This window comes from Lissotriton vulgaris, chromosome 1_1 (genome assembly GCF_964263255.1).
Source record: "Lissotriton vulgaris chromosome 1_1, aLisVul1.2, whole genome shotgun sequence".
NCBI classification, from domain to species: Eukaryota; Metazoa; Chordata; class Amphibia; order Caudata; family Salamandridae; genus Lissotriton; species Lissotriton vulgaris.
In genome coordinates this window covers 587508998-587536509 of record NC_141685.1, presented here as the reverse complement: position 1 = coordinate 587536509, position 27512 = coordinate 587508998, and the positions used below count along the sequence as shown (strand labels likewise).

At 43.4% G+C, this 27512-nt stretch overlaps 1 protein-coding gene across 1 annotated transcript in view; it reads left to right on the top strand.

Moving 5' to 3' along the window:
- The first annotated feature begins 19459 nt into the window (after positions 1-19459).
- LOC147747519 (vitellogenin-A2-like) overlaps positions 19460-27512 on the top strand; it is a 69760-nt gene continuing 61707 nt past the window's right edge. Inside the window, exons 1-8 of the mRNA XM_086953984.1 lie at positions 19460-19551; positions 19679-19699; positions 20932-21083; positions 24393-24644; positions 24762-24923; positions 25008-25156; positions 27025-27175; positions 27270-27427. Coding sequence (XP_086810110.1) covers positions 19512-19551; positions 19679-19699; positions 20932-21083; positions 24393-24644; positions 24762-24923; positions 25008-25156; positions 27025-27175; positions 27270-27427 — 1085 coding nt within the window. The 5' untranslated portion in view covers positions 19460-19511. The remainder of the gene's footprint in view (positions 19552-19678; positions 19700-20931; positions 21084-24392; positions 24645-24761; positions 24924-25007; positions 25157-27024; positions 27176-27269; positions 27428-27512) is intronic.

The window sequence follows — 27512 nt, the reverse complement described above, 5'->3', positions numbered from 1 at the left end:
TCTGAAAGGTTGAACTACGGGCAATGTCTACAATTGAGAACGGACAACACAGTTGACAACACCTACTCGAAAATGTTGTCATACTTTTTTTTACAAAACAATACTATGAATACTGGTATGTCCATACCTAAAATGAGGAAAGCAAAAGTACAAATCCAAGCACCTGAAGTTTTGCTAGCAAAAAAAAAAAAAAAGACAGGCTGACGGATGTGTCAGAGCTCATTTTTTCAATCATGCCTATTTGCATGATCGATAAATAAGAGGTGTCTAGGTTGGATCATGAGACAAGGACAGATGAGCTGGCCAGGGTGTACGTAAAAAGTGCAGTAGGACAGCGGCACATGGAACAGAGAAAACAGAGATGCTCCTGAAAAAGGCACGACTGAAAAAATGTCTCATGTCATGAAGGAAAACTTCAAGGTCGTATCTCTACATCCTGCAGCGCCTTGTATTCAAGAATTTGTATGCTCATACTTACAATGGGAATAGCAAAATAACAGGCCGAAGAATTGAAAAGTCACCGACTAAAATGCTAGGTCTTGTAGAAGGTGACGCAAATCACACCGTTCAGGAAAGGGGGTGGTGATGAACAGAGTGTCTGAATTAAGCAGACCACTCTTACCCAGTCCAAAGATCAGGGCTTGATCCATCACCGTTATTTAGCTCACTGCACCATCCCAGCTCAGAACCTGGCTATATGCAAATCAGTCTGTCCGTGGCCCAGTGCATCATGGGAACAGGGCAGACTAAACTACCAAGCCAATTCTTCACCAGAAAGGAGACAAGCTTCCGGGGACCGGTTTCTGGCATTTCAGCCATCGTCGGCCCGGCTTGCTTGAATCCTGATGGTGCAGTGAGCAAGGGACTCATGTCTGAGTATACCCTGCCACGCCTATAGTGGCCAAAAACGATTCAGAAAAGGGGGTGGTGACGAACAGAGTGTCTGAATTAAGCAGACCACTCTTACCCTTGCTCATTGCACCATCAGGATTCAAGTAAGCCGGGCCGACGACGGCTGAAATGCCAGAAACCGGTCTCCGGAATCTTGTTTCCTTCCCAGTGTAAGAATTGGGTGGTAGTTTGGTTTGCCCTGTTCCCATCATGCACTGGAACAGAAACAGACTAATTTGCATATAGCCAGGTTCTGAGCTGGGATGGTGCAGTGAGCTAAAAAACGGTGTTGGATCTAGCCCTGATCTCTTGACTGGGTGAGAGTATTCTGCTTAATTCAGAAACTCTGTCCATCACCACCCCTTGTTGTTAAATATTTTGTCCACCATAAGCGTGGAAGGGTATACTAAGATGTGAGTCCCTTGCTCATTGCACCATCAGGATTCAAGTAAGCCGGGCCGACAACGGCTGAAATGCCAGAAACCGGTCCCCGGAAGCTTGTTTCCTTCCCAGTGTAAGAATTGGCTTGGTAGTTTGGTTTGCCCTGTTCCCATCATGCACTGGAACAGGAACAGACTAATTTGCATATAGCCAGGTTCTGAGCTGGGATGGTGCAGTGAGCTAAAAAACGGTGTTGGATCTAGCCCTGATCTCTTGACTGGGTGAGAGTATTCTGCTTAATTCAGAAACTCTGTCCATCACCACCCCTTGTTGTTAAATATTTTGTCCACCATAAGCGTGGAAGGGTATACTCAGATGTGAGTCCCTTGCTCATTGCACCATCAGGATTCAAGTAAGCCGGGCCGACGACGGCTGAAATGCCAGAAACCGGTCCCCGGAAGCTTGTTTCCTTCCCAGTGTAAGAATTGGCTTCGTAGTTTGGTTTGCCCTGTTCCCATCATGCACTGGAACAGGAACAGACTAATTTGCATATAGCCAGGTTCTGAGCTGGGATGGTGCAGTGAGCTAAAAAACGGTTTTGGATCTAGCCCTGATCTCTTGACTGGGTGAGAGTATTCTGCTTAATTCAGAAACTTTGTCCATCACCACCCCTTGTTGTTAAATATTTTGTCCACCATAAGCGTGGAAGGGTATACTCAGATGTGAGTCCCTTGCTCATTGCACCATCAGGATTCAAGTAAGCCGGGCCGACGACGGCTGAAATGCCAGAAACCGGTCCCCGGAAGCTTGTTATCTTCACAGTTTAAGAATTGGCTTGGTAGTTTGGTTTGCCCTGTTCCCATCATGCACTGGAACAGGAACAGACTAATTTGCATATAGCCAGGTTCTGAGCTGGGATGGTGCAGTGAGCTAAAAAACGGTGTTGGATCTAGCCCTGATCTCTTGACTGGGTGAGAGTATTCTGCTTAATTCAGAAACTCTGTCCATCACCACCCCTTGTTGTTAAATATTTTGTCCACCATAAGCGTGGAAGGGTATACTCAGATGTGAGTCCCTTGCTCATTGCACCATCAGGATTCAAGTAAGCCGGGCCGATGACGGCTGAAATGCCAGAAACCGGTCCCCGGAAGCTTGTTTCCTTCACAGTGTAAGAATTGGCTTGGTAGTTTGGTTTGCCCTGTTCCCATCATGCACTGGAACAGGAACAGACTAATTTGCATATAGACAGGTTCTGAGCTGGGATGGTGCAATGAGCTAAAAAATGGTGTTGGACCTAGCCCTGATCTCTTGACTGGGTGAGAGTATTCTGCTCAATTCAGAAACTCTGTCCATCACCACCCCTTGTTGTTAAATATTTTGTCCACCATAAGCGTGGAAGGGTATACTCAGATGTGAGTCCCTTGCTCATTGCACCATCAGGATTCAAGTAAGCCGGGCCGACGACGGCTGAAATATCAGAAACCGGTCCCCGGAAGCTTGTTTCCTTCCCAGTGTAAGAATTGGCTTGGTTGTTTGGTTTGCCCTGTTTCCATCATGCACTGGAACAGGAGCAGACTAATTTGCATATAGCTAGGATCTGAGCTGGGATGATGCAGTGAGCTAAAAAACGGTGTTGGATCTAGCCCTGATCTCTTGACTGGGTGAGAGTATTCTGCTTAATTCAGAAACTCTGTCCATCACCACCCCTTGTTGTTAAATATTTTGTCCACCATAAGCGTGGAAGGGTATACTCAGATGTGAGTCCCTTGCTCATTGCACCATCAGGATTCAAGTAAGCCGGGCCGATGACGGCTGAAATGCCAGAAACCGGTCCCCAGAAGCTTGTTTCCTTCCCAGTGTAAGAATTGGCTTGGTAGTTTGGTTTGCCCTGTTCCCATCATGCACTGGAACAGGAACAGACTAATTTGCATATAGCCAGGTTCTGAGCTGGGATGGTGCAGTGAGCTAAAAAACGGTGTTGGATCCAGCCCTGATCTCTTGACTGGGTGAGAGTATTCTGCTCAATTCAGAAACTCTGTCCATCACCACCCCTTGTTGTTAAATATTTTGTCCACTATAAGCGTGGAAGGGTATACTCAGATGTGAGTCCCTTGCTCATTGCACCATCAGGATTCAAGTAAGCCGGGCCGACGACGGCTGAAATGCCAGAAACCGGTCCCCGGAAGCTTGTTTCTTTCCCAGTGTTAGAATTGGCTTGGTAGTTTAGTTTGCCCTGTTCCCATCATGCACTGGAACAGGAACAGACTAATTTGCATATAGCTAAGTTCTGAGCTGGGATGGTGCAGTGAGCTAAAAAACGGTGTTGGATCTAGCCCTGATCTCTTGACTGGGTGAGAGTATTCTGCTTAATTCAGAAACTCAGTCCATCACCACCCCTTGTTGTTAAATATTTTGTCCACCATAAGCGTGGAAGGGTATACTCAGATGTGAGTCCCTTGCTCATTGCACCATCAGGATTCAGGTAAGCCGGGTCGACGACGGCTGAAATGCCAGAAACTGGTCCCCGGAAGCTTGTTTCCTTCCCAGTGTAAGAATTGGCTTGGTTGTTTGGTTTGCCCTGTTTACATCATGCACTGGAACAGGAGCAGACTAATTTGCATATAGCTAGGTTCTGAGCTGGGATGATGCAGTGAGCTAAAAACGGTGTTGGATCTAGCCCTGATCTCTTGACTGGGTGAGAGTATTCTGCTTAATTCAGAAACTCTGTCCATCACCACCCCTTGTTGTTAAATATTTTGTCCACCATAAGCGTGGAAGGGTATACTCAGATGTGAGTCCCTTGCTCATTGCACCATCAGGATTCAAGTAAGCCGGGCCGATGACGGCTGAAATGCCAGAAACCGGTCCCCAGAAGCTTGTTTCCTTCCCAGTGTAAGAATTGGCTTGGTAGTTTGGTTTGCCCTGTTCCCATCATGAAATGGAACAGGAACAGACTAATTTGCATATAGCCAGGTTCTGAGCTGGCATGGTGCAGTGAGCTAAAAAACGGTGTTGGATCTAGCCCTGATCTCTTGACTGGGTGAGAGTATTCTGCTTAATTCAGAAACTCTGTCCATCACCACCCCTTGTTGTTAAATATTTTGTCCACCATAAGCGTGGAAGGGTATACTCAGATGTGAGTTCCTTGCTCATTGCACCATCAGGATTCAAGTGAGCCAGGCCGACGACGGCTGAAATGCCAGAAACCGGTCCCCGGAAGCTTGTTATCTTCACAGTGTAAGAATTGGCTTGGTAGTTTGGTTTGCCCTGTTCCCATCATGCACTGGAACAGGAACAGCCTAATTTGCATATAGCCAGGTTCTGAGCTGGGATGGTGCAGTGAGCTAAAAAACGGTGTTGGATCTAGCCCTGATCTCTTGACTGGGTGAGAGTATTCTGCTTAATTCAGAAACTCTGTCCATCACCACCCCTTGTTGTTAAATATTTTGTCCACCATAAGCGTGGAAGGGTATACTCAGATGTGAGTCCCTTGCTCATTGCACCATCAGGATTCAAGTAAGCCGGGCCGACGACGGCTGAAATGCCAGAAACCGGTCCCCGGAAGCTTGTTTCCTTCCCAGTGTAAGAATTGACTGGGTAGTTTGGTTTGCCCTGTTCCCATCATGCACTGGAACAGGAACAGACTAATTTGCATATAGCCAGGTTCTGAGCTGGGATGGTGCAGTGAGCTAAAAAACGGTGTTGGATCTAGCCCTGATCTCTTGACTGGGTGAGAGTATTCTGCTCAATTCAGAAACTCTGTCCATCACCACCCCTTGTTGTTAAATATTTTGTCCACCATAAGCGTGGAAGGGTATACTCAGATGTGAGTCCCTTGCTCATTGCACCATCAGGATTCAAGTAAGCCGGGCCGACGATGGCTGAAATGCCAGAAACCGGTCCCCGGAAGCTTGTTTCCTTCCCAGTGTAAGAATTGGCTTGGTAGTTTGGTTTGCCCTGTTCCCATCATGCACTGGAACAGGAACAGACTAATTTGCATATAGCCAGGTTCTGAGCTGGGATGGTGCAGTGAGCTAAAAAACGGTGTTGGATCTAGCCCTGATCTCTTGACTGGGTGAGAGTATTCTGCTTAATTCAGAAACTTTGTCCATCACCACCCCTTGTTGTTAAATATTATGTCCACCATAAGCGTGGAAGGGTATACTCAGATGTGAGTCCCGTGCTCATTGCACCATCAGGATTCAAGTAAGCCGGGCCGACGACGGCTGAAATGCCAGAAACCGGTCCCCGGAAGCTTGTTTCCTTCACAGTGTAAGAATTGGCTTGGTAGTTTGGTTTGCCCTGTTCCCATCATGCACTGGAACAGGAACAGACTAATTTGCATATAGCCAGGTTCTGAGCTGGGATGGTGCAATGAGCTAAAAAATGGTGTTGGACCTAGCCCTGATCTCTTGACTGGGTGAGAGTATTCTGCTCAATTCAGAAACTCTGTCCATCACCACCCCTTGTTGTTAAATATTTTGTCCACCATAAGCGTGGAAGGGTATACTCAGATGTGAGTCCCTTGCTCATTGCACCATCAGGATTCAAGTAAGCCGGGCCGACGACGGCTGAAATATCAGAAACCGGTCCCTGGAAGCTTGTTTCCTTCCCAGTGTAAGAATTGGCTTGGTTGTTTGGTTTGCCCTGTTTCCATCATGCACTGGAACAGGAGCAGACTAATTTGCATATAGCTAGGATCTGAGCTGGGATGATGCAGTGAGCTAAAAAACGGTGTTGGATCTAGCCCTGATCTCTTGACTGGGTGAGAGTATTCTGCTTAATTCAGAAACTCTGTCCATCACCACCCCTTGTTGTTAAATATTTTGTCCACCATAAGCGTGGAAGGGTATACTCAGATGTGAGTCCCTTGCTCATTGCACCATCAGGATTCAAGTAATCCGGGCCGATGACGGCTAAAATGCCAGAAACCGGTCCCAAGAAGCTTGTTTCCTTCCCAGTGTAAGAATTGGCTTGGTAGTTTGGTTTGCCCTGTTCCCATCATGCACTGGAACAGGAACAGACTAATTTGCATATAGCCAGGTTCTGAGCTGGGATGGTGCAGTGAGCTAAAAAACGGTGTTGGATCTAGCCCTGATCTCTTGACTGGGTGAGAGTATTCTGCTTAATTCAGAAACTCTGTCCATCACCACCCCTTGTTGTTAAATATTTTGTCCACCATAAGCGTGGAAGGGTATACTCAGATGTGAGTCCCTTGCTCATTGCACCATCAGGATTCAAGTAAGCCGGGCCGACGACGGCTAAAATGCCAGAAACCGGTCCCCGGAAGCTTGTTTCCTTCCCAGTGTAAGAATTGGCTTGGTAGTTTGGTTTGCCCTGTTCCCATCATGCACTGGAACAGGAACAGACTAATTTGCATATAGCCAGGTTCTGAGCTGGCATGGTGCAGTGAGCTAAAAAAACGGTGTTGGATCTAGCCCTGATCTCTTGACTGGGTGAGAGTATTCTGCTTAATTCAGAAACTCTGTCCATCACCACCCCTTGTTGTTAAATATTTTGTCCACCATAAGCGTGGAAGGGCATACTCAGATGTGAGTTCCTTGCTCATTGCACCATCAGGATTCAAGTGAGCCGGGCCGACGACGGCTGAAATGCCAGAAACCGGTCCCCGGAAGCTTGTTATCTTCACAGTGTAAGAATTGGCTTGGTAGTTTGGTTTGCCCTGTTCCCATCATGCACTGGAACAGGAACAGCCTAATTTGCATATAGCCAGGTTCTGAGCTGGGATGGTGCAGTGAGCTAAAAAACGGTGTTGGATCTAGCCCTGATCTCTTGACTGGGTGAGAGTATTCTGCTTAATTCAGAAACTCTGTCCATCACCACCCCTTGTTGTTAAATATTTTGTCCACCATAAGCGTGGAAGGGTATACTCAGATGTGAGTCCCTTGCTCATTGCACCATCAGGATTCAAGTAAGCCGGGCCGACGATGGCTGAAATGCCAGAAACCGGTCCCCGGAAGCTTGTTTCCTTCCCAGTGTAAGAATTGACTTGGTAGTTTGGTTTGCCCTGTTCCCATCATGCACTGGAACAGGAACAGACTAATTTGCATATAGCCAGGTTCTGAGCTGGGATGGTGCAGTGAGCTAAAAAACGGTGTTGGATCTAGCCCTGATCTCTTGACTGGGTGAGAGTATTCTGCTCAATTCAGAAACTCTGTCCATCACCACCCCTTGTTGTTAAATATTTTGTCCACTATAAGCGTGGAAGGGTATACTCAGATGTGAGTCCCTTGCTCATTGCACCATCAGGATTCAAGTAAGCCGGGCCGACGACGGCTGAAATGCCAGAAACCGGTCCCCGGAAGCTTGTTTCTTTCCCAGTGTTAGAATTGGCTTGGTAGTTTAGTTTGCCCTGTTCCCATCATGCACTGGAACAGGAACAGACTAATTTGCATATAGCTAAGTTCTGAGCTGGGATGGTGCAGTGAGCTAAAAAACGGTGTTGGATCTAGCCCTGATCTCTTGACTGGGTGAGAGTATTCTGCTCAATTCAGAAACTCTGTCCATCACCACCCCTTGTTGTTAAATATTTTGTCCACCATAAGCGTGGAAGGGTATACTCAGATGTGAGTCCCTTGCTCATTGCACCATCAGGATTCAGGTAAGCCGGGTCGACGACGGCTGAAATGCCAGAAACTGGTCCCCGGAAGCTTGTTTCCTTCCCAGTGTAAGAATTGGCTTGGTTGTTTGGTTTGCCCTGTTTCCATCATGCACTGGAACAGGAGCAGACTAATTTGCATATAGCTAGGTTCTGAGCTGGGATGATGAAGTGAGCTAAAAACGGTGTTGGATCTAGCCCTGATCTCTTGACTGGGTGAGAGTATTCTGCTTAATTCAGAAACTCTGTCCATCACCACCCCTTGTTGTTAAATATTTTGTCCACCATAAGCGTGGAAGGGTATACTCAGATGTGAGTCCCTTGCTCATTGCACCATCAGGATTCAAGTAAGCCGGGCCGATGACGGCTGAAATGCCAGAAACCGGTCCCCAGAAGCTTGTTTCCTTCCCAGTGTAAGAATTGGCTTGGTAGTTTGGTTTGCCCTGTTCCCATCATGAAATGGAACAGGAACAGACTAATTTGCATATAGCCAGGTTCTGAGCTGGGATGGTGCAGTGAGCTAAAAAACGGTGTTGGATCTAGCCCTGATCTCTTGACTGGGTGAGAGTATTCTGCTTAATTCAGAAACTCTGTCCATCACCACCCCTTGTTGTTAAATATTTTGTCCACCATAAGCGTGGAAGGGTATACTCAGATGTGAGTCCCTTGCTCATTGCACCATCAGGATTCAAGTAAGCCGGGCCGACGATGGCTGAAATGCCAGAAACCGGTCCCCGGAAGCTTGTTTCCTTCCCAGTGTAAGAATTGGCTTGGTAGTTTGATTTGCCCTGTTCCCATCATGCACTGGAACAGGAACAGACTAATTTGCATATAGCCAGGTTCTGAGCTGGGATGGTGCAGTGAGCTAAAAAACGGTGTTGGATCTAGCCCTGATCTCTTGACTGGGTGAGAGTATTCTGCCTAATTCAGAAACTCTGTCCATCACCACCCCTTGTTGTTAAATATTTTGTCCACTATAAGCGTGGAAGGGTATACTCAGATGTGAGTCCCTTGCTCATTGCACCATCAGGATTCAAGTAAGCCGGGCCGACGACGGCTGAAATGCCAGAAACTGGTCCCCGGAAGCTTGTTTCCTTCCCAGTGTAAGAATTGGCTTGGTAGTTTGGTTTGCCCTGTTCCCATCATGCACTGGAACAGGAACAGACTAATTTGCATATAGCCAGGTTCTGAGCTGGGATGGTGCAGTGAGCTAAAAAACCGTGTTGGATCTAGCCCTGATCTCTTGACTGGGTGAGAGTATTCTGCTTAATTCAGAAACTCTGTCCATCACCACCCCTTGTTGTTAAATATTTTGTCCACCATAAGCGTGGAAGGGTATACTCAGATGTGAGTCCCTTGCTCATTGCACCATCAGGATTCAAGTACGCCGGGCCGACGACGGCTGAAATGCCAGAAACCGGTCGCCGGAAGCTTGTTTCCTTCCCAGTGTAAGAATTGGCTTGGTAGTTTGGTTTGCCCTGTTCCCATCATGCACTGGAACAGGAACAGAGCAATTTGCATATAGCCAGGTTCTGAGATGGGATGGTGCAGTGAGCTAAAAAACGGTGTTGGATCTAGCCCCGATCTCTTGACTGGGTGAGAGTATTCTGCTTAATTCAGAAACTCTGTCCATCACCACCCCTTGTTGGCAAATCACACCGTGGCACATGGCTTCTTTGCAAACCTATATTAAAGGTAGATGTGCAACTACAGAGAAAAGAGGTTCAAAGGAAAAAGTTGTGGAGTCCAACGTGGGGCATTGGATCGAGAGGAAGCAGAGAGGACCACTGATGGTGGGTACAAGATAGAAGATGGAATAATACTGTAAAGCAATTAAGATTATCTGGCACGTATGGTACACTAAATGGGTTAGTAGTGTACCACAAAATATTACAGCACAGGATCCACAAATGTTTATGACAGCCCTGCTTGAAGTAAACTCCCAAGACACCCTAATCTTGTCTGAGGAATCTAAAACCAATCTCTAATCTAACAAATAAGATAGTATACTTGATGGTATTACTCAGATATACGCAAAAGACCCAGAAACACTAGTTCACCCTCACCCCTGGCCAAGAGTAGCTATTCTACGACATCAATGATTGCTGCTGCCATAATATAAAGATGTCAAAAACTAGGGAGCCAATTACAAAAAGTTGTGCTTCACATATAACTGTTAACTCACAAGGATATTTTCACTACAGTCAAAGCATCAATCCTATTGCATAGCGTAGTCTAACAACTGTGGCTACATTTGTACATGGTCAGCAGAGCAATATGTGCTCATTTACAAAGCGGAATTGTTACACTCTCTTTTGTTAAAAAGCCCAGGCAAGGGCATAGTGAACCACCCGCTACACTAGCTTAGGTAGAAGTGCTGCTGGAGCAGATTAGATTGCTTTATGTCCTTTCTACACTTTCATCTTTGCTTCATCTCAAATCAGTAGGAGAAACAAAAACACAGCTGTGGGTTGGGAACAAAAGAAATCCTAAAAGCAGCCTAAAATGGAGACAGAAAAAAAGAAAAATGATTAAAATAGCAAAGAAAAAATAAGTTAGCAGCAACTGGAGTGAGACAGCACAAATGAAGGAAAGTAAAATTTAAATAATGAGAGTAGGAAGAAAAACTATGCATGAAGGAAAGGGGATACACAAGAACGTTGCAAATAAGGAAAAGAATGAAAAAGAAAAAAGTAAGAAAGAAAACAAAGGCTGGAAAGAAGACAAGAAAGGAATACATCGATGAAAAAGGCAATGAATGGAGAAAAATAAGCAAAGCAGAAAAATATAATGAAATAACAATGAAGAAATGTGAGATGAAAGGAGGGCCAACTGAAGGAAAGAAGGGGGAAAAGAAATAACAAATGGAAAGAATACGAAAAGAAAAGATGCAAAGAAGCTAGGAAAGAAGGACAGGAGCCTGATAAGAATAATAAAATATGAATAATAATAGAGAACTAGAAACAAATATCAAATGAAATGAGAGATTTTGTACCATTTTCAGCACATTTTCCCCAGGGGTTTAAATCCCATGACACTTCATAAGAAAGGTTGAGATTACTCACTTTAATCGCACATGTATTGCTGTATATGGGTCAATGTTTTTTGCATTGCCATATTAACCCATTGGCCGCAGCGGTAATTCCGCTGCAGCGCTGGGGGGAAGGGGGCAGCGCGGCGCCGCCATGCTTGTGACAAAACCACGCCGTCCTGAGCCACGGGTGAGATGTGCTCATGACTGCGTGGTTCCGTCACGACTCTGCCCACTCACTAATTCGCCCGCACAGGCGGGGAATCAGTGCCGCGTGGACGGAGCGGCCACAGCATGGCGGAACAACGCCGTTAAGAGCACACGACGCCCATGGCTCATGACGGCGTGGGTCCGTCATGAACAGGGAAGGGGTTAAAATGTAAAATAGGTTCTTGTCCATTTTGAATTGACTGATGTTGGATGAATGGACACAATTGTGCACCTAAAGAGAGGGCTATTTTGCGACTTCTGTAATATTACGTCTGCAAGAGCAAGAAAAGGATTGCAATGGGATCACATGTTTTATCTAGATTTCCAAGACTTGTAATCTTGCATTATAGGATTTTATGTCAGTGAACAGGGTGTTGAAATTATATGCCAATTGGCATACTTGAGAGAGATTAAACTGGCTCAGCATATTTTCTTTTGAAGTTCGAAATGTAATGCAACCACCACCTATAAATCAATGGCTTATAAAGAGACACTAAAGCAGCTTGTTTTAATTTTCATCATCGAACTTGAATAGATTTAAAGTTAATGGCTTTGGTGATCCCCTACTAATGTACAGATTATAAAGAAAGAAACTACAAAGCTAAACGTGGATTTACTCCTTAGGCAACAGCACAACAAAATCTGCAAAAATATTTTCCTTATGGTCTGCGGATTAACTTTAACTTAAACGTAGGTCACCTTGTCGAAAAATATAAGGTGAACTAAATCATTCACTTACAATTGCATTTGCTTTTTTCATCATAGGCCCTGAGGCCGAATGGTTCATAAATGCTACAGGCCTAATTCACAAACTGCACTGTGTAGTACTACAGTAGTACTACACAACTTACTACAAAGTGCTATTCACAAACTGCACTTTTGTAGTAAGTTACACTTTTGCAGTAAGTCCCATCCTCCATTATTTTCTATGGGAGGATGTGCAAGACTAGTGGTTGGTCAGGTGTAGTGCTGGACTTACTACAAGAGAGTATGGGCCTGATTATGACTTTGGCCGTGTCAGTACTGCCGTTGCAGCGGCATTGGAGTCCCTGCCTACTGGTCTGGCGGTCCGCCAGCTGTATTTTGATGTTGGCAGTCCCACCGCCCAGTTCCCTCCGCCACTGCCAGGATTTCCCACCCGCCACGACGTAGTAACAGATTGAAGCGGCTGATAGTAGATGTCCATATACCGTAACCGCTGTGCAGATTACGATGTCCTTACCGTCAAGCCGACTGTGGCGGGAAGGACTCCACACTCAACCGGGCGGTAAGATAGGATATAAGGTGAAACTTCACCTTTGGTCCCATTTCCATTTCTCTTCCCATCACAGGCCCCAAGGTCCAGGTCCCCCCTTTACAGCTGACACTTGTCCATGCAGGAAATCCACACCGTTGTTGCCATAGGCACAGGTAAGCCACTTTTACATTCCCAAACTCTTCCAATGGCTGTATACCTGTGCTGATGGACATTGCTCACACAAGCACTGTCTCCACACGTCCAATGCTATACGTATGTTTTTTCTACCTATGCACATTAAAATACATACATATGCAGTGACATTTTGAGGAAAACTATGCGTTACCACACTCAACAGTCTCCCTCAGTTGGGTGACCATCGCCGTCACACCACCAGCACATCGGGAACATACAAATGTGGCAGGCAGGATACTATTGGCTTGGCGGTCTCTTTGGGACCGCCGTGGACTGTTGGTTATACCGCTTGAGTCTTAATTAGGACCTAAATTACTGCAAAAGTGTAAACCTAATCAATAGCGTAAGTCACACTTGTGAATCAGGACCTTAGTTTGGTGAACAACAGAGAATTTAAATCTAGGCGTAAACTGTGCACACTGGAGTATTTTCCCTTTCATTTTCCACTAAGTCAAACACATCATAAACTGGACCAGCAAATAGTGCACATGCACTGTTTGCCAACTTCAGAAAGGGGAATAGCATATGTTATTAGCATGTCATTCCCATTCCACTTGAATGGGTAAGAAATTGTGCACCTGGTAAATACTGAACCAAGCACACATGGCCATATTTATCAAGCAGGTGCCTCGCCCTTGCGCCACACAATGGGGCACAAGGACAACACAACTACTAAGTATGATTTATCAAGCCACGCATGCAAGGCCACAATAGATGGCCTTGCGTGGCTTGATAAATCGTGAGTAACTCTACGCAGCGCAAATCGCAACGTTGCTGTATTCTGCCCAAGGTTGGTGTTCCATGGGTGGAGCGGGGGTGGAGCTCGGGTGGATCTTGGATGGAGCGTGGATGTTCCCATGCCAACGCCCATGTATTTTGGTGCATTCTCAGATTCACCATTACTGGTAGATCTGGCAATGTGTCAAAATGCTATGTCTCCCCAGGTGAGGCGTAACAGGGAGAAATATCTTTATTTCTCCACGTTTTTTCTTCTTTCTAAGTAGGCTGCATGCTGAAGCAAACTTAGAAACAGGAAAATGCCTCTGAGAATAGTTTTTGTGCAGTCAGGTGCACCTTTCTGTAGAAAAATAATCCTGCATAGAACACAGGCGCCTTTGCACCAAAGTGCAAGGGTGTTTACATTTGCTTTAGGCAGTAAATTGTGCGCCAGTGCAAGGAAAAGACAGAAATGCGCCGCATAATGTTAAATACACAGTATTCCTGCCCCTTTTATATCACACAGTGCATCATGGTGCCTTGCCAGGCTGCATGACATTCTGATAAAAACGCCCCCCAGGTTTTTCATCATGTGCAAATGGCACACTGGAATCCTTGAATTTTGCACAGTAGTCAAGAACGCCATCTGCATTACACACTTTCAAACGAAGGGTGGTCATTTTGGCACGAATTAATTAGATTTCTCTTAATTATGTTTTTCATTCTTAAAAAACATCCACGTTTAGGAAGAGATCATAATATGGTCTCTTAATATTGCAGAAAGGAGAATATGTTAAATTGCTGCCTTCAGGACTGATTCACTTTGTTAGTTTCACGTTGTTTGCCAAAGGTCTGTTGGAGTCGTCATCAGCTAGATAAGAAAAAAGCCCTCTGCCAGGTCAGAATAACCAGACTAAAGTTATCATAACCTCTGACAAACACCGAATCTGTCAATGAGTCTCATGGTTCAAACCCATTTTGCACGATCGGGTGCAATGATGGCCTGAATTGATGATTCTGCTCAGACGCCCACATAAGCAGAGATAGAGTTCTATCTTAGAAATCTGGTTAGCCAAGGTGAGAAGGAGGGGTGTTTTGTGATATAGAGCAGAGAAAAAGTCCAAAAAAACAAAAACATATTCACAATAACAAAAATTTCAATTTAAACTGAACTGGCCTTCAAACTGAAATCAGGTCTAGGAATTTTGCAATGAAACATGTTGTAGTAAGATGGTCGCATAAAGGATGCAAGTTCAGCCAGGACACTCACAAAGTGGTAGAACATGGTTTTGCAGTAAAAAAGCTTGCACATTTGGGGGTGTAGGTCTGTCAACAACAAACCGCAGTTAAAAGACATTGAATAAACATACCCTTTTTTGACGCCCAGATAAGAAACCATAGAAAATAGTAATGCAAGGTACAAAATAACGAACTGAGCAATTAAAACAACCACATGCCATGGCCTGTGCCAAGAAGACCCAGCACATGCGACGTGCCCATGTTCTGTGTGTGGTATCCCTTACGCAGTAGGCATGGTATCAGGTTATGTCCAGCATGGACATCAATGATGAGAAAGGGTCATGGTCTTTGGCCAAATGCTATGTCTAGTGTCTGCAGCACACAACCAAGGCTATGTCCTTTGAGTGCAATATACATGGATATTGGGCATTCCCACAAGCCATGCCACAGCGGGCAGGCATACTGGGCACTGGTCATGGGAAGGGAGCCGTGACCAACTATCAGGGCTACCAACCCGGACCTATGGGTATCGTGGGCTGCTGTCAGTGTATGCCATTACAAAACCCAAGGAGTTAACTGAACAAACTTTGGATATAGAATGTTCTCGCATTTTAATACCAACACACACAAAACTTGTACTAAACTAAAACATTCCCTGACAGGGTCATGTATCTAACATTGAGCCTTTAACGTTTCTAGTTGATTTGTTTCAAGAGTGGCTAGATGTGGAAGGGTACCCACATTTGTATTTCCAAGTCATGTTCCCAAAGGGATTGCTTCACAGAAATCACAGCGGGCACCACCATGGCAGCTTTAGACCACACTCCAACCAGAAGGCAGCCCTTGGTCCGATTTAGGTTACAGGTTTGTTTTTCTGTACAGCTAATTAATGAGCAAAAATGTAGACATATGTTCGTTTGGAAACGTCAACTAATAAACGAGCTAAAATCTAAATGACAGAAATATGGTTGCCTGAGATCTTGGGCATTCATGAGTCAGCCCGGTGGAAATGTAAGTCCCAAAAATTAACATGCCATAGGGAAAGAATACATAAAAAGGCTTTCTGACTTGATTAAGGGCATGAGAGCTACATCTTCCTCTGTGTTCACTGCCCATTAAAAAAGCTCATCTAACGAGCCACCCTTTTCCCCCAATTTATGCTGATCAATTGCTGTGGGGAAGGAGGTCATCCTCAGGATAGATCAATGTGCATAGAGTGCAAGCACTACAGTCTGACTCCCCTCTCACTTCTCTACCCTACCACTTCAAAGCTCCCTGGACTTGCAGGATATATAGGGAGCAATTTCTTTGTGTGTGTGGGGCAGGGGTGGGGGGGGGGGGTCTGACCCCCATTTTTCCTTAATGGGTGCTGTGGCAACTGCCAGCTGCTCTGATCCTGCTCTGACTACCATTTTGCAGATGACAGTGGAAGCTAATAGCCTCGCAATGTCATCAGGAGATTCGTTCTCTCCTTATAAGAGTGGGAGGTGAAACAGAAGATATAGGAAGATTGGGGCAGCCAACAGCTGCCTTGGTTTACTGCAATGCAAGAAACTGGAAAATTCTCTTTGTGTGTCTGCCCTTTCTCCCAGGTGAAAAAGAAATCCTCTACAGGAGCCTGCTCACCGAGAGAAGAAGAATAGAAGAAACACAGACTAACTCCATATTTGCTGTTTACCATCTCAGATTGACATTGGAAATAAAATATTCATTGTGGGGGCATTTAAATGTAGAAAGTTATGTTATGTTAATAGAGCTTATAAAGCGCGACTGTTACCCAAGGGTGTCCAGGCGCTAAGCACTGGCTAATTGGTTACCAGTGAAGAGGTGGCTATTCAGAGAAGAGGCAGGTTTCCAGCCCCTTCCTAAAGGAAAGGAGCTCAGTTGAATTTCTAAGATGCACTGGTAGATTGTTCCAGGCCTTTGCACCACAACTGATGAAACTCCCGCCACCCCAGTTGGCTTTTTTGACTCGGGGGACAGTCACTTGCTTTGCTTCCGAGGAACGCAGCGTTCTTCCGGGAACGTACCACTGTAGGTGTTGTCTCAGATAGGGGCACTGCAACCTTCTAATTAAAATTAATATGCATGAAGATATTTCATTATTTCATTTTATTTATTTTTATTTGAAGAGTTTTATATAGTGCTGACTATACACTTTACATGAGGAATCGTTACAAATTACATCCATTACCAGAGGATAGTAAAAAAAATTGACAAAAAAACAATATTACAGTAATTTGCCGAAGGGAGGGTTATGAAGGAGACAGGGCGGGGAGATGGGGAGAACAGTGCCCAATGCCTGGCTAGGTAGGTGACGGCCGAAGTGGTGAGCCAGGGCGGATCTCCACTATAGCTGTCTAGCAGCTCCACCAGGCATCAGCCATGTTGCTCAGGTGTCAACAGTCAGGGGAAATAAGGTAACGTTAGTTACGGTTGCATAGACTAGATGGAGAGAAGTGTGTCCAATGTCCAGCTGGGTAGGTGATAGCCGAGGTGGTGAGCCAGGGCGGGTCTCCTCTATAGCTGTCTTGCGGCTCCACTGGGCTACAGCCATGTTGCAGTTATGAATTGTTCATAGCAGTTACTCTATCAGCCTTTGGGCCTGACTACAAGTTGTAAGGCCAAGACCACTTGAGTGTACAGAGAATATGCAAATCTTTAAGATTTGTTCTCAGTGGTTTTAGTATATCGAAACAAAAGGAGGATACTGGATTTATTTGTGCTGCAAGAGCTAAATCTGTGGCTAATAAAACGTTTAATAACTTCACTTTGGTAGTGACAAAGGTGAAGATCCCATGGACTTAGCCACAGTGACTCATGCCATTGGTCAATGTGGTTGCCACAAACCATACTGCTCACACAACCGTGGCCATATGTCATACTATGTGCCTATCAACAATGTCCATAGAATCCACAACCTCATATCGATGACCTGTAGGTACTGTGAACAAATCATCACCTTCATTTGTACAGTGCTCATTACCCATTTCAATAGCACCTGGATGCCCTTCGGGTGCAGCATATATGCCATGACAATCAGTCAAGATCTCATCCTTTGACCTATGCATTGGTTGGGAACTGGTCATACAGCATGGCCTGTTGCCTTCTGAAAAATACCCATTCCTTCATTATTCAAACTGCAAGCAGTGGAGATACTGGACAAAAAGCATGGCCCTGGCTTTGCTTTGTTCCCAGCTTGGGTGCCTAACATAATATTGCTAGTGGCTATCAGCTATACCAAGTATCCAAGTACTATGGCCATTCTTTTTAGACTGTGCCCATACTCACGGATACTATTCTGCTGGTACAGGGAACAGCATGACTGGCAGTCAAACACTTTATCCACTAAACATCTCCTCAGCACCCTGAGGGGCCTTGCTGTGCTGGTAGACAATCATGTCTGTTAGCCATGCCATGAGCATAGCACACCTGTCCTCTATGCTCTATGTGCCAGGGAACTCTCAACTTGCTTAGCCTGTACTCAGTGACTGTGAGGAAAACTACCAATAAAGCATGGTGCACTTCAATATCCCGCAGGTTCAGGGCACAGGTTTAGGGTTTCACTCACCATGTGCAGATTGGCCATTATCTCAGCACCTGGAGGGCTTTACCTTTAAGCCGGTCCCGTGGGAAGGAATGATGGGTAAAGAGCGTTGCTTAAGGCCATGGCCAATACCCATTTCCAATCTCAGGGTTACAGGCTATGCTCTGCGGGTTCTGCGGGGATAGTGAGGTCTGCTTGCCCTGTTCACACATGAGTCCGGAAAGGTTTTTCACAACAAAGCCTGTTGTGCAAATGGCCGCGGAAGCAACATTGTTGCACTGTACTCAGCCAATCAGATGGCAAACTCAAATCGGGTTTTGGTCTGACTGCCAGTTTGCAGACCAAGTAACACATACCGGTATGATTTTGCCCCCTCATTTAGAATGCTGGGTACTAGTATAATGTGCCGTAATCAGATCAGTACATGTTTTTACAGGTTCAACAGATATTAATGAACCACCATATTACACGCTTAGGGCACCTTAGGCACATGTTCTTCTCAGTAACCCCCTCACCACTTACGACCACAAAAAGGTTGACCGTAAACCATAGGGAAACATGTGCTTTAAACGTGCTGCAACCTTGTTTCCAAAATATTGCACATATTATCTATGCAGCTCTTAAATCCCGAGGTAATACAAGGGTGGTTTATCGCTCCTGGTCATTACCATTGAATATAGTAAAAAATAAATAAATTAGGACTCTAGTTTTCTGGAAATTCTATTTTATTCGCTAGACAAATATTCACCAAACCAATAGGTGCACTAGTTGGAGTAAATATGATCATTCAATGTATATATATATTAGGTGTTGAGTCAGAGGGCGCTTTTGGACTGTCATTGAATATGTACTGAAAGTACGACTCTTGGATTATCCATTTTAACTTTAGAATTGTTGGTCAATCACATACTGTGCTCCAGGATCAATATGATCTGTATCTAAACGTTTTGGAAATGTTTCCATAGACTGAAATGGATCTCAGTTCAAAACGTTTGCAAAACGCTCTTCTGATGGACTTATCAATGAACACTGTGTTGCTACTGCCGATCCCAAACAGGCAGACAGATGGAGGGAGATAATGGGGAAAACCTATAGTCCCTCAGTTTTACTTAATTTTAGTTTGTGCTTATTTACATTCTGAAATGCTTAGTTTCCCACTTTCACTTCAACAAGAGAACTCAGTGCAGTTGTTTTTAACGAATTTGAATATTAATACTCAAATGTTAGATACAGCTTATCAACTAAGGAAAGAAGCCTATGTTGGAAGCAAAGAGGTATGACGTTGCCCAAAAACTGTGTAATCAAAATCGAAGCCAAAATAATGTTTAACTAATGGACTATAAAGCTAATCATTGACCTGTGATATCTTTGCTGGCAATCACCTACCTTGTATCTGTGTGCTATAAAAGCCGAAGCGTGCCCCTCGTTTCCATTCACCGCAGTCATGAGGGGGATCATCCTGGCCCTTGTGGTAGCCCTTGTGGGTAAGTTCGTACTTTACTTCTCTGGGATAGGTTTCTTTCCCCCCAGAAGAAACTTCAGTGGACTAGATGTTGTGTTGAGGTGGTGTTGTGCTGTTTCTCATGTACCAATTTCTTTTCTTTTTTGCAGGCAGTGAGCAATACAACTATGGTAAGCCTACTTTGGTTGTACTTCTGTGAAGGATAATAAAACTGTGGGATGCCATTATTTTGCAATTGTTCATGAATAGAGATTTTCAAAATTGCAAACGTTAGACAGAGACTTTGGGCTGAAAGTGGCACAATGGGGCAGGCTGTGTGTTGTATGAAGAGTGAGTGACAAGCCACAATCACTAAAACCTAGCCATTTACCGTCTCACTTACGTTTTTTCTTACAAATGAAACCATCTAGACTGTGAATTCAAAATTAACTTGCTACGACAATGGATAGACGTAATGATTATATAGATTAAATCAAATGTGCATAAATATACTGTAATTTACTCTCTGACATGCCTAAGATTATGTTGCTTCCAATTCTGTGGTCAGGTGTGTCAAATAGAGTGATTTTCTCAATATGATGAAATTGGTCAAAATAAGTCTAGAAATATTGGGGAGACGTTCCCTGAGTAAAGTTTAGCAAAGTCACAATGCAGGATCCAGTTAGATGTGAGACTGAGTACATGGAAATATAATTTTCTTAAAGGCACATACATGAGTTGATGCTCCACAGAATTATTGCTGCTGGGTGCTGTGCCTAATACAGGCATACTAAATATGCAATGAGTTTCTCTTCAGAGCTACTTGTAAAAGTCAAGGTACTTATTTATGTATGATATTCGGGAAAACGTACTTCAAAAGGACCATGTGGTCCTAATATGAAAGCCAACTTCTTGGTAGAACAATCCATCCGACTCAATCCATCTTGAACCGGGTGAGACTCATATGCCTATTAGCATATACACAAAACGCCTTTTCTTTCACCCCCGGTAAGGAAGCATGGGAATAGACATGTCTCATCAGATGTGTAGGAAATTACATATCAGTCGAGGTCATAGTAGGGAAGTTTGGATATACAAGCAATCTGGTTAGGATATGTTTGATTAATCAGCATTTAGACTCAACCATCCAATCAATCTTTCTTTTGGGGTAGGCTAGAATGCACAATCTGCTGTGAAAGATGCCCCTAAGTGCCATCACTGCTGGGAACCTCAGAAGGGAGCTTGAGTCTACATGGAAGCCCAAGCATGCGTTCCCTCTTCACAAGCCACTTGAAGCGAGGTGGTTTGAAGGCCATGATCCTCCCACCGGCTTTGATTGGTCATTGGTGCCAAGTCTACTGATCCTGTACATTTACACAACAAGTGTATATTTGCTAAATCTGCTCTTTCTTTCTTGTTGTAGAGCCTACCTTTAGTGAAAGCAAGACCCATGTCTACAACTATGAGGCCCTGATTATGAACGGACTGCCCGAAAGTGGCTTCGCAAGAGCTGGAATCAAACTGAACTGCAAGGTCGAGATCAGCGGATCTGCACAGAAGACGTATCTCCTCAAGGTAAAGGGGACCCATTCTACAGGGTGGTTCAGGAGCCTACAGAAAAGAGAGCATATCTGATGGAGGAAGAAATTAACATCCATGATATGAAACCAGGAACAGTAAAGAAGCCTCATCTCATGTCAAGCAAGTCGCCTCTGCTCTAGGGATGTGCAACCTACTTGCACACGTGCAGATGACATTTGTTAATTTTATATACTTCTATTTCTGCAAAAGTACAAGGCTTGAACTATCTTTCTATAGAATGTGACCAATGGGTATCAATTTACTGTTTATATGGGAACCTGTTATTTTGGTTAATCAGAAGCAGGGCTTAAAATCTTGCAGTCACATGGCTAACTTGAGACATCCGATGAAGATTTGAACCTGAACTTCTATTTTTGTTACTCACTGCACATGATTACATGGAGACATGTAATTTTCCATTCAATAACCTCTGGAGATGAATATCTCGGTGTAGTTAAAACAGGAATTACAAAAACAACGGAAGTCTCAACAAATATCGGCGAGGAAAATAAATACACAGGGTTAAGGAGTGAAGTAAATCGTGTAAATGATAACGGATGGGAAAAGTGGGCAGGAAATAGTTTTTTTTTAAAAAGGTTGGAAAGAGGTGACCCCCTCCATCAAATGCATACATTAAATTAATAACCACAAAGCATAAAATGGGCGTTTTACGTGATTCGTTCCTGTTTATAAAAAGATTAAATATAGGTTTGTAAAAAAAAGAATATTATACTTGAAGCATATAAAACCCGCTTGAGGATGACTCAGTGCTGTCATCTCTCAGCACAAATGTATTAAACCCTGGATGAAGACGATGCAATTCACCTGAATCACTAAAGCAGTTACGATTCAATAGGGGTCCGTAATTAATTGCCTCGAGATTAATTTCGATTAATACCGAAGTAATTAATGAAATGAATAATTGTAAACACGTCCTGCTGATTCGCTAGTTACTCGCTATGTATGCAACTGGGATTAATAATTCGTAGCAAGTAGCTGTTTAAAACTGCTTTGCACTCATAGCAACAATTTTACACATAGTGAGGCAACGCCCACAAGGGCTATACAACATTCTCTACAAAATCACAAAATGTAGAATTTAAAAAGATGTAATGAAGGGGCCCTTTGAATGGATTACCATTTTATTTCGTAACGCAAGCATACCAGTGCTGACTAGAAGGGTGTTTCATTAACAGCAGCTCATCGCTTGATTCAGTCACAAAGACAGCCTATCCAACCCCGGGAACTGTTTTTGGTCTCCGGAAGGATTGTAAACCACCTAATTGGTAGGTTCCAGTCTCCAGAATATCTAAAAAGATGCTCTGGTACTCCCGCCACTTTATGACGTATGACGTATGAGGCCCGTTGGTAAAAGGCTATCATCTGGAGTCCTACTTTGTGTGAGGTAACATCTCAGATCAGTGGCAAGCCAGGGGGCCATGCGGCTGCCGGCCCTTTGGAATGACTGGTGCACATAATCTCACCTCGAGAACTTAAACACTATGCAAAGGCATACCATAAACCAACAATCCTACAGCTCATGCCTGTGTCCTTATTTTATGAGCCTCAATTAGTATTGATTATCAGACATTGTGTACATAAAAAAAAAACTACATGCAAAGTGAACGTATGGTTCGAATTGGTTAGAACACCTTACCCTTAAAGTGAAATATAAGTGCCATATATAAATTAACAATTCACAGACAAGAATACACAACGCCTGCAAATTCAATATGTTTCTGGTTTTAATTCATAAACATAACTGAAATCTAACTGTGTTTTTAAGTGACTACATGTGTGCATAAGTATACATATGAATATATATTTAGATATGTGTGTGTGTGCGTGTGCAATAAATCTGTAATTGCATCTTTCACATCAAAGAATATAGGTGTAAAATGCACAGTTTACATGTTTTGGAGTCTTTATTGCATTACATGTAATTTACAAAAAAAAACATATTTTAAAGGTAAGGTAAAATACATAAAATAATTAATTTACTCTTCAACTTGAAATGATCATCATAATACCCCAAACCACCCTGCAGACTTTTACCATTGGTAGCGTTACTGGGAGTATGTGGCATTAAAGACGAAAATATTCAGCAAGGTTATTTAAATATTGTGGCAAACGGGTAAATTATGCAGCATTTTCTTGGCAGTATTATTTACAGCCATCTGACATAGCATTTTTTTAAATGAAATCTGTAATTTATGTGGTAAATGCAAAATATCTACAATTAGCAAAACAAAAACAGTGATGAGAAAAATATTGAATTAATCTTAGCTACTGGTAATTAGTCGCCCGCATGATAGTGCATCTGTTTTTGCCCAACATACTACCTTTCATAGGAACTAGCCATAAGCAACTGGACCTCGGTCTTGCTACAACAGGAACAGTACAGCAGTACTGCCCGACCAGGCCCACTGTGAGAGAGTACTAAGGCAGCCTAGTTAGTCCTTATTAAGTCTGCCCATCACTGGTCTTGTGCATGTGACACAAGACTAAAGCTACAACTCACTAATGAGTTCTAAGTAGGCAAAGTTGGGTTTGATGTTGCTTGTGCTCGCATCTAGAGGGTACCAGTCCTGGCAGGTTGGGCGCAGGAACAAGGCTGATTTGTACATGACTAAGGTGCCATGTTGGCATCACTTAAGTGGCATAGCAGGCAATAACCTATGGACAACAGCATGGCCTCGAATGATGATGGCCAGTGGCTTGAATTAATTCAAGCATTCCTTCAATCAACTTGTTGTTTATTGCAGTAAACTCATAAATATCTTATAAACGCTGCAGCCAAATTATCCCATATGTCCTTTGCGCATCACCGTTATTCATTGATTAATTAATAATTTATTTCTGAAAGGTAAACAAAACCTAAATATTTTAATTTCAACCAGTGCCCTTCATTGGCTGCATTTTGAAGACAACAGCATTTCAAATATAATTAGTCCAAATTACATATGTGATATAAAAAAATAGGTAATAGTCAACCTATGCTATGGTGACATTTACAAATCACCAGGCCTTTGACTTCAATGGTTATGATCTCACTACCCAGAGCCCCTAAACAATATTGGGCCATATTACACAGTTACTTGCTATATATTCTCTCTTTCTATTTTTCTGTCTCTGTCTCTCTATCTGTCTCACTCTCTCTCTCTCTCTCTCTCTCTCTTTCTCTCTGCCTCTGTGCTTGTTTGAGCATGTTTGTGTAATACCGCTACAATACCATCAAGTTTATTCTAAGTGTTACTGCAGCACTGTATATTCATACCTAATGCAATGTACATTTATTTACAGATCACATCTCCTGAAATCAAAGAGTACAATGGCATCTTTCCCAAGGATCCCTTCACTCGGTCCTCAAAGCTGACCCAGGCTCTTGCAGCTCAGCTTACCAGACCGGTGAAGTTTGAGTACAGCAACGGACGCGTTGGAACGTTTTATGCCCCAGAAGATGTTTCTGAAACTGTGATCAACATTCAGAAAGGAATCGTCAACATGTTTCAACTCACCATCAAGAAGAACCAAAACGTCTATGATTTACAGGAGGTTGGCATCTACCAGTTTCTACTAAATCATAGGTTTAGTGCTTGTAGGAAGGAAATGACCTTTGTTATTTTTAGCAATGGAGAACATTATTTTAAACAAATGTACTGTTTTTCATAGGTCGGTGTCACTGGTGTTTGCCACACAAGGTATGTCATCCAGGAAGACAAGAAGGCTGATCGGATCATTGTCATCAAATCCAGGGATCTCAATAACTGTCAGGACAAAGTAGAGAGGAACATTGGCATGGCGTACATGGAGACCTGCAGGAACTGCCAGCAGGTGGGCCTGTTTTAGTGTCTATTTATTAACATTCTAAATGCATTTTCTCAATGGTCACAACTTACCTTTTCTTGCCTTCCGCAGAGAGGAAAGAACTTGAGGGGAGCTGCTACCTTCACTTACAAGTTGAAGAACAAGGATATTGGTGCTCTTATCACTGAGGCTACCGCTGAGCAGGTGTACCACTACTCCCCCTTCTATGAACTCTATGGGGCTGCGGTCATGAAAGCCAGGTAGGCAGGCAGGCATTCAACCATCTTTCCAACATAAATTATATTCTTTAACCACAGGTGAATAACTTGTATGGGAAATTAGCTTGATGTAAATCAATAGTGTGGATCAGTGTAAATCAAAAAACATTGTCAAGGAATTGTAATGCATGCAACATCTGTGAGTTGGAAGAACCTGTTTTACAAATTATGGCATAGTGGTAGGAAGTTCAGAATTGTGAACACACATGCTGGCAGGCACATTACTTGTATAAATAAGATTGTAAGGGTGTTAAGGGAAGCAAGGCTGTAGTTAATATTCATTATTTCAAGAATGTGACATTCTCAGTGGCCACTAATATATAGAAAGGCACAATAGCATGCCCATAGGGTAAGAAACATTATGTATTACATTTTGCTAGCAGTCACCTTAATATTGCTTACTTCTTAATTCATTTCCTAACATTCTGTGATGGTGTATCTTGACCCATTGGTTACTGGTATGGCTCTTCAGTGGTGAAATTCACTTCTCTCAAATCACAGTCATCAAGTCACCATTGAAAGTAAAACACGTGCTGTGTGGGGTCCTACTTTGATCTCTACTGTTTTCTTTTAATTTGAACACTTTTAAGAAACCACAATCCAAAGTTAATCTTCACCATCACCTCCAGTTTTAAATATACATGGAAAATATTTGGTCTAATTTCATCTGGGCATGCACAAAAAGAAAACTTGACAGTATATCAATATCTGCCTGAAATGCATACACCAATCAATCACTACCTCATTCTGAATTGTACAAAGATTGAAATCCTCTTTGTTGGTAACAGTGTACCGTTCAATTGGCCGGTGAGATTAAGAACTATCCCATTAACAGAAAAGAAAATTTATTTGAATCTGGCTGTATTCGAAAAGCAGTCCCCACAAATTCACACTACTGGTTACAAATACCAACGTCTCCATTATGCTGCTGAAAAGAATTACCCTCCCCCACTAGCTATCACATTGCAATAGCTGAATGAGCGGGCCAAAGTGATATCACTGCCTGGTAACCTAGCCATCAATTCTCAAAAGAAAACTGAAGCCTCTCCTTTTGTCAATACATCACCTTAACCACTCATTCCCCATAAAAAGGAAGATGGCCTCTCAGAAGGCAGGTCTCATATCGTTGAAGCAAAATCTGTGAGGATCCAAAACCAGTCTCCTTGCCCTAAAGGCATACACTTGCCCAGCATACTAGAATAGGGTTGTCGTCAACATCACAACGGCTATCACAATATTCACTAGATATACAGGGGCTTCCTATAATAATTTTCCAAAACAATAAACACAATAAATAAACACATAGAGAAAGAGGGCCGGATTTAGAGTTTGGCGAATGGGATACTCTGTCACAAATGTGATGGATAGGCCATCGGCCATAGTACAGGTGCATTGTATCTCATGTCACTTGTAAAACTGCAGCCAGGAGATTAAATGTCAATAACTATGTAGAGTAAATACTCAATGGCAGAAACCTGCTTGCACTCTATGTTTTATAATAGGTTGAAAAAGGTCCAGGAGACATAAACAAAATCTAGAGGGTCAGCAGAACTCACCATTCAACAGGTTCTTTTAATCATTCTCACATTTATGAGCAGAGCAATTTAAACTGAGTCCTGTAATTCATTTCTTCTGGCACCAGGAGGGCTGTGGATAGGTAACTCCCTGGAGAATCTGCACATGGCTCTTTATTAGGTTAATATCAAACATTGCATGTATTTGAGTTTATTCAAATTCAGCATGTTAATCTATACATTTAAAGGACTACGATTTATAGGTAGCACATCAATCTATGGAAAAAGTAATATTTTAATTAGCACTTCCTTCATTTCTTTCTCATTGCTTTCTAGACAAGTGCTCACCCTGGTGGAGAGTAAAAGCAATAATGTGAAAGAGCCCCAGACTCAGCTGCAGAATCGTGGAGACCTTCAATACAACTTTGCTTCGGAGCTGCTGCAGATGCCCATCCACTTGATCAAAAGCCGAAGCTCTGAAGCCCAGGTACACAATGGTTTTTAGACTCATCCTGCATGGCCAGTATCCTAGGCTAACAAATCATGCTAATATTTGGGAACTATCTTTGTGTTTACTGTAGATTGTGGAGACTCTGCAGCATCTAGTGCAGAACAACCAACAAGAGGTCCACCAGGAGGCACCTGCCAGGTTCCTTCAACTCACCCAGTTTCTGCGCAGAGCAAGCACTGAAAATATCAATGCACTTTGGAAACAGCATGCCTCAAGACCCCAGTACAGGTAAGAACGTCTATTTTAGTCATTGTCATTCTACCCATTTTCTATGGTGGAGTCAGCCAATACAATGTCAAATCCTTCTTTTAAC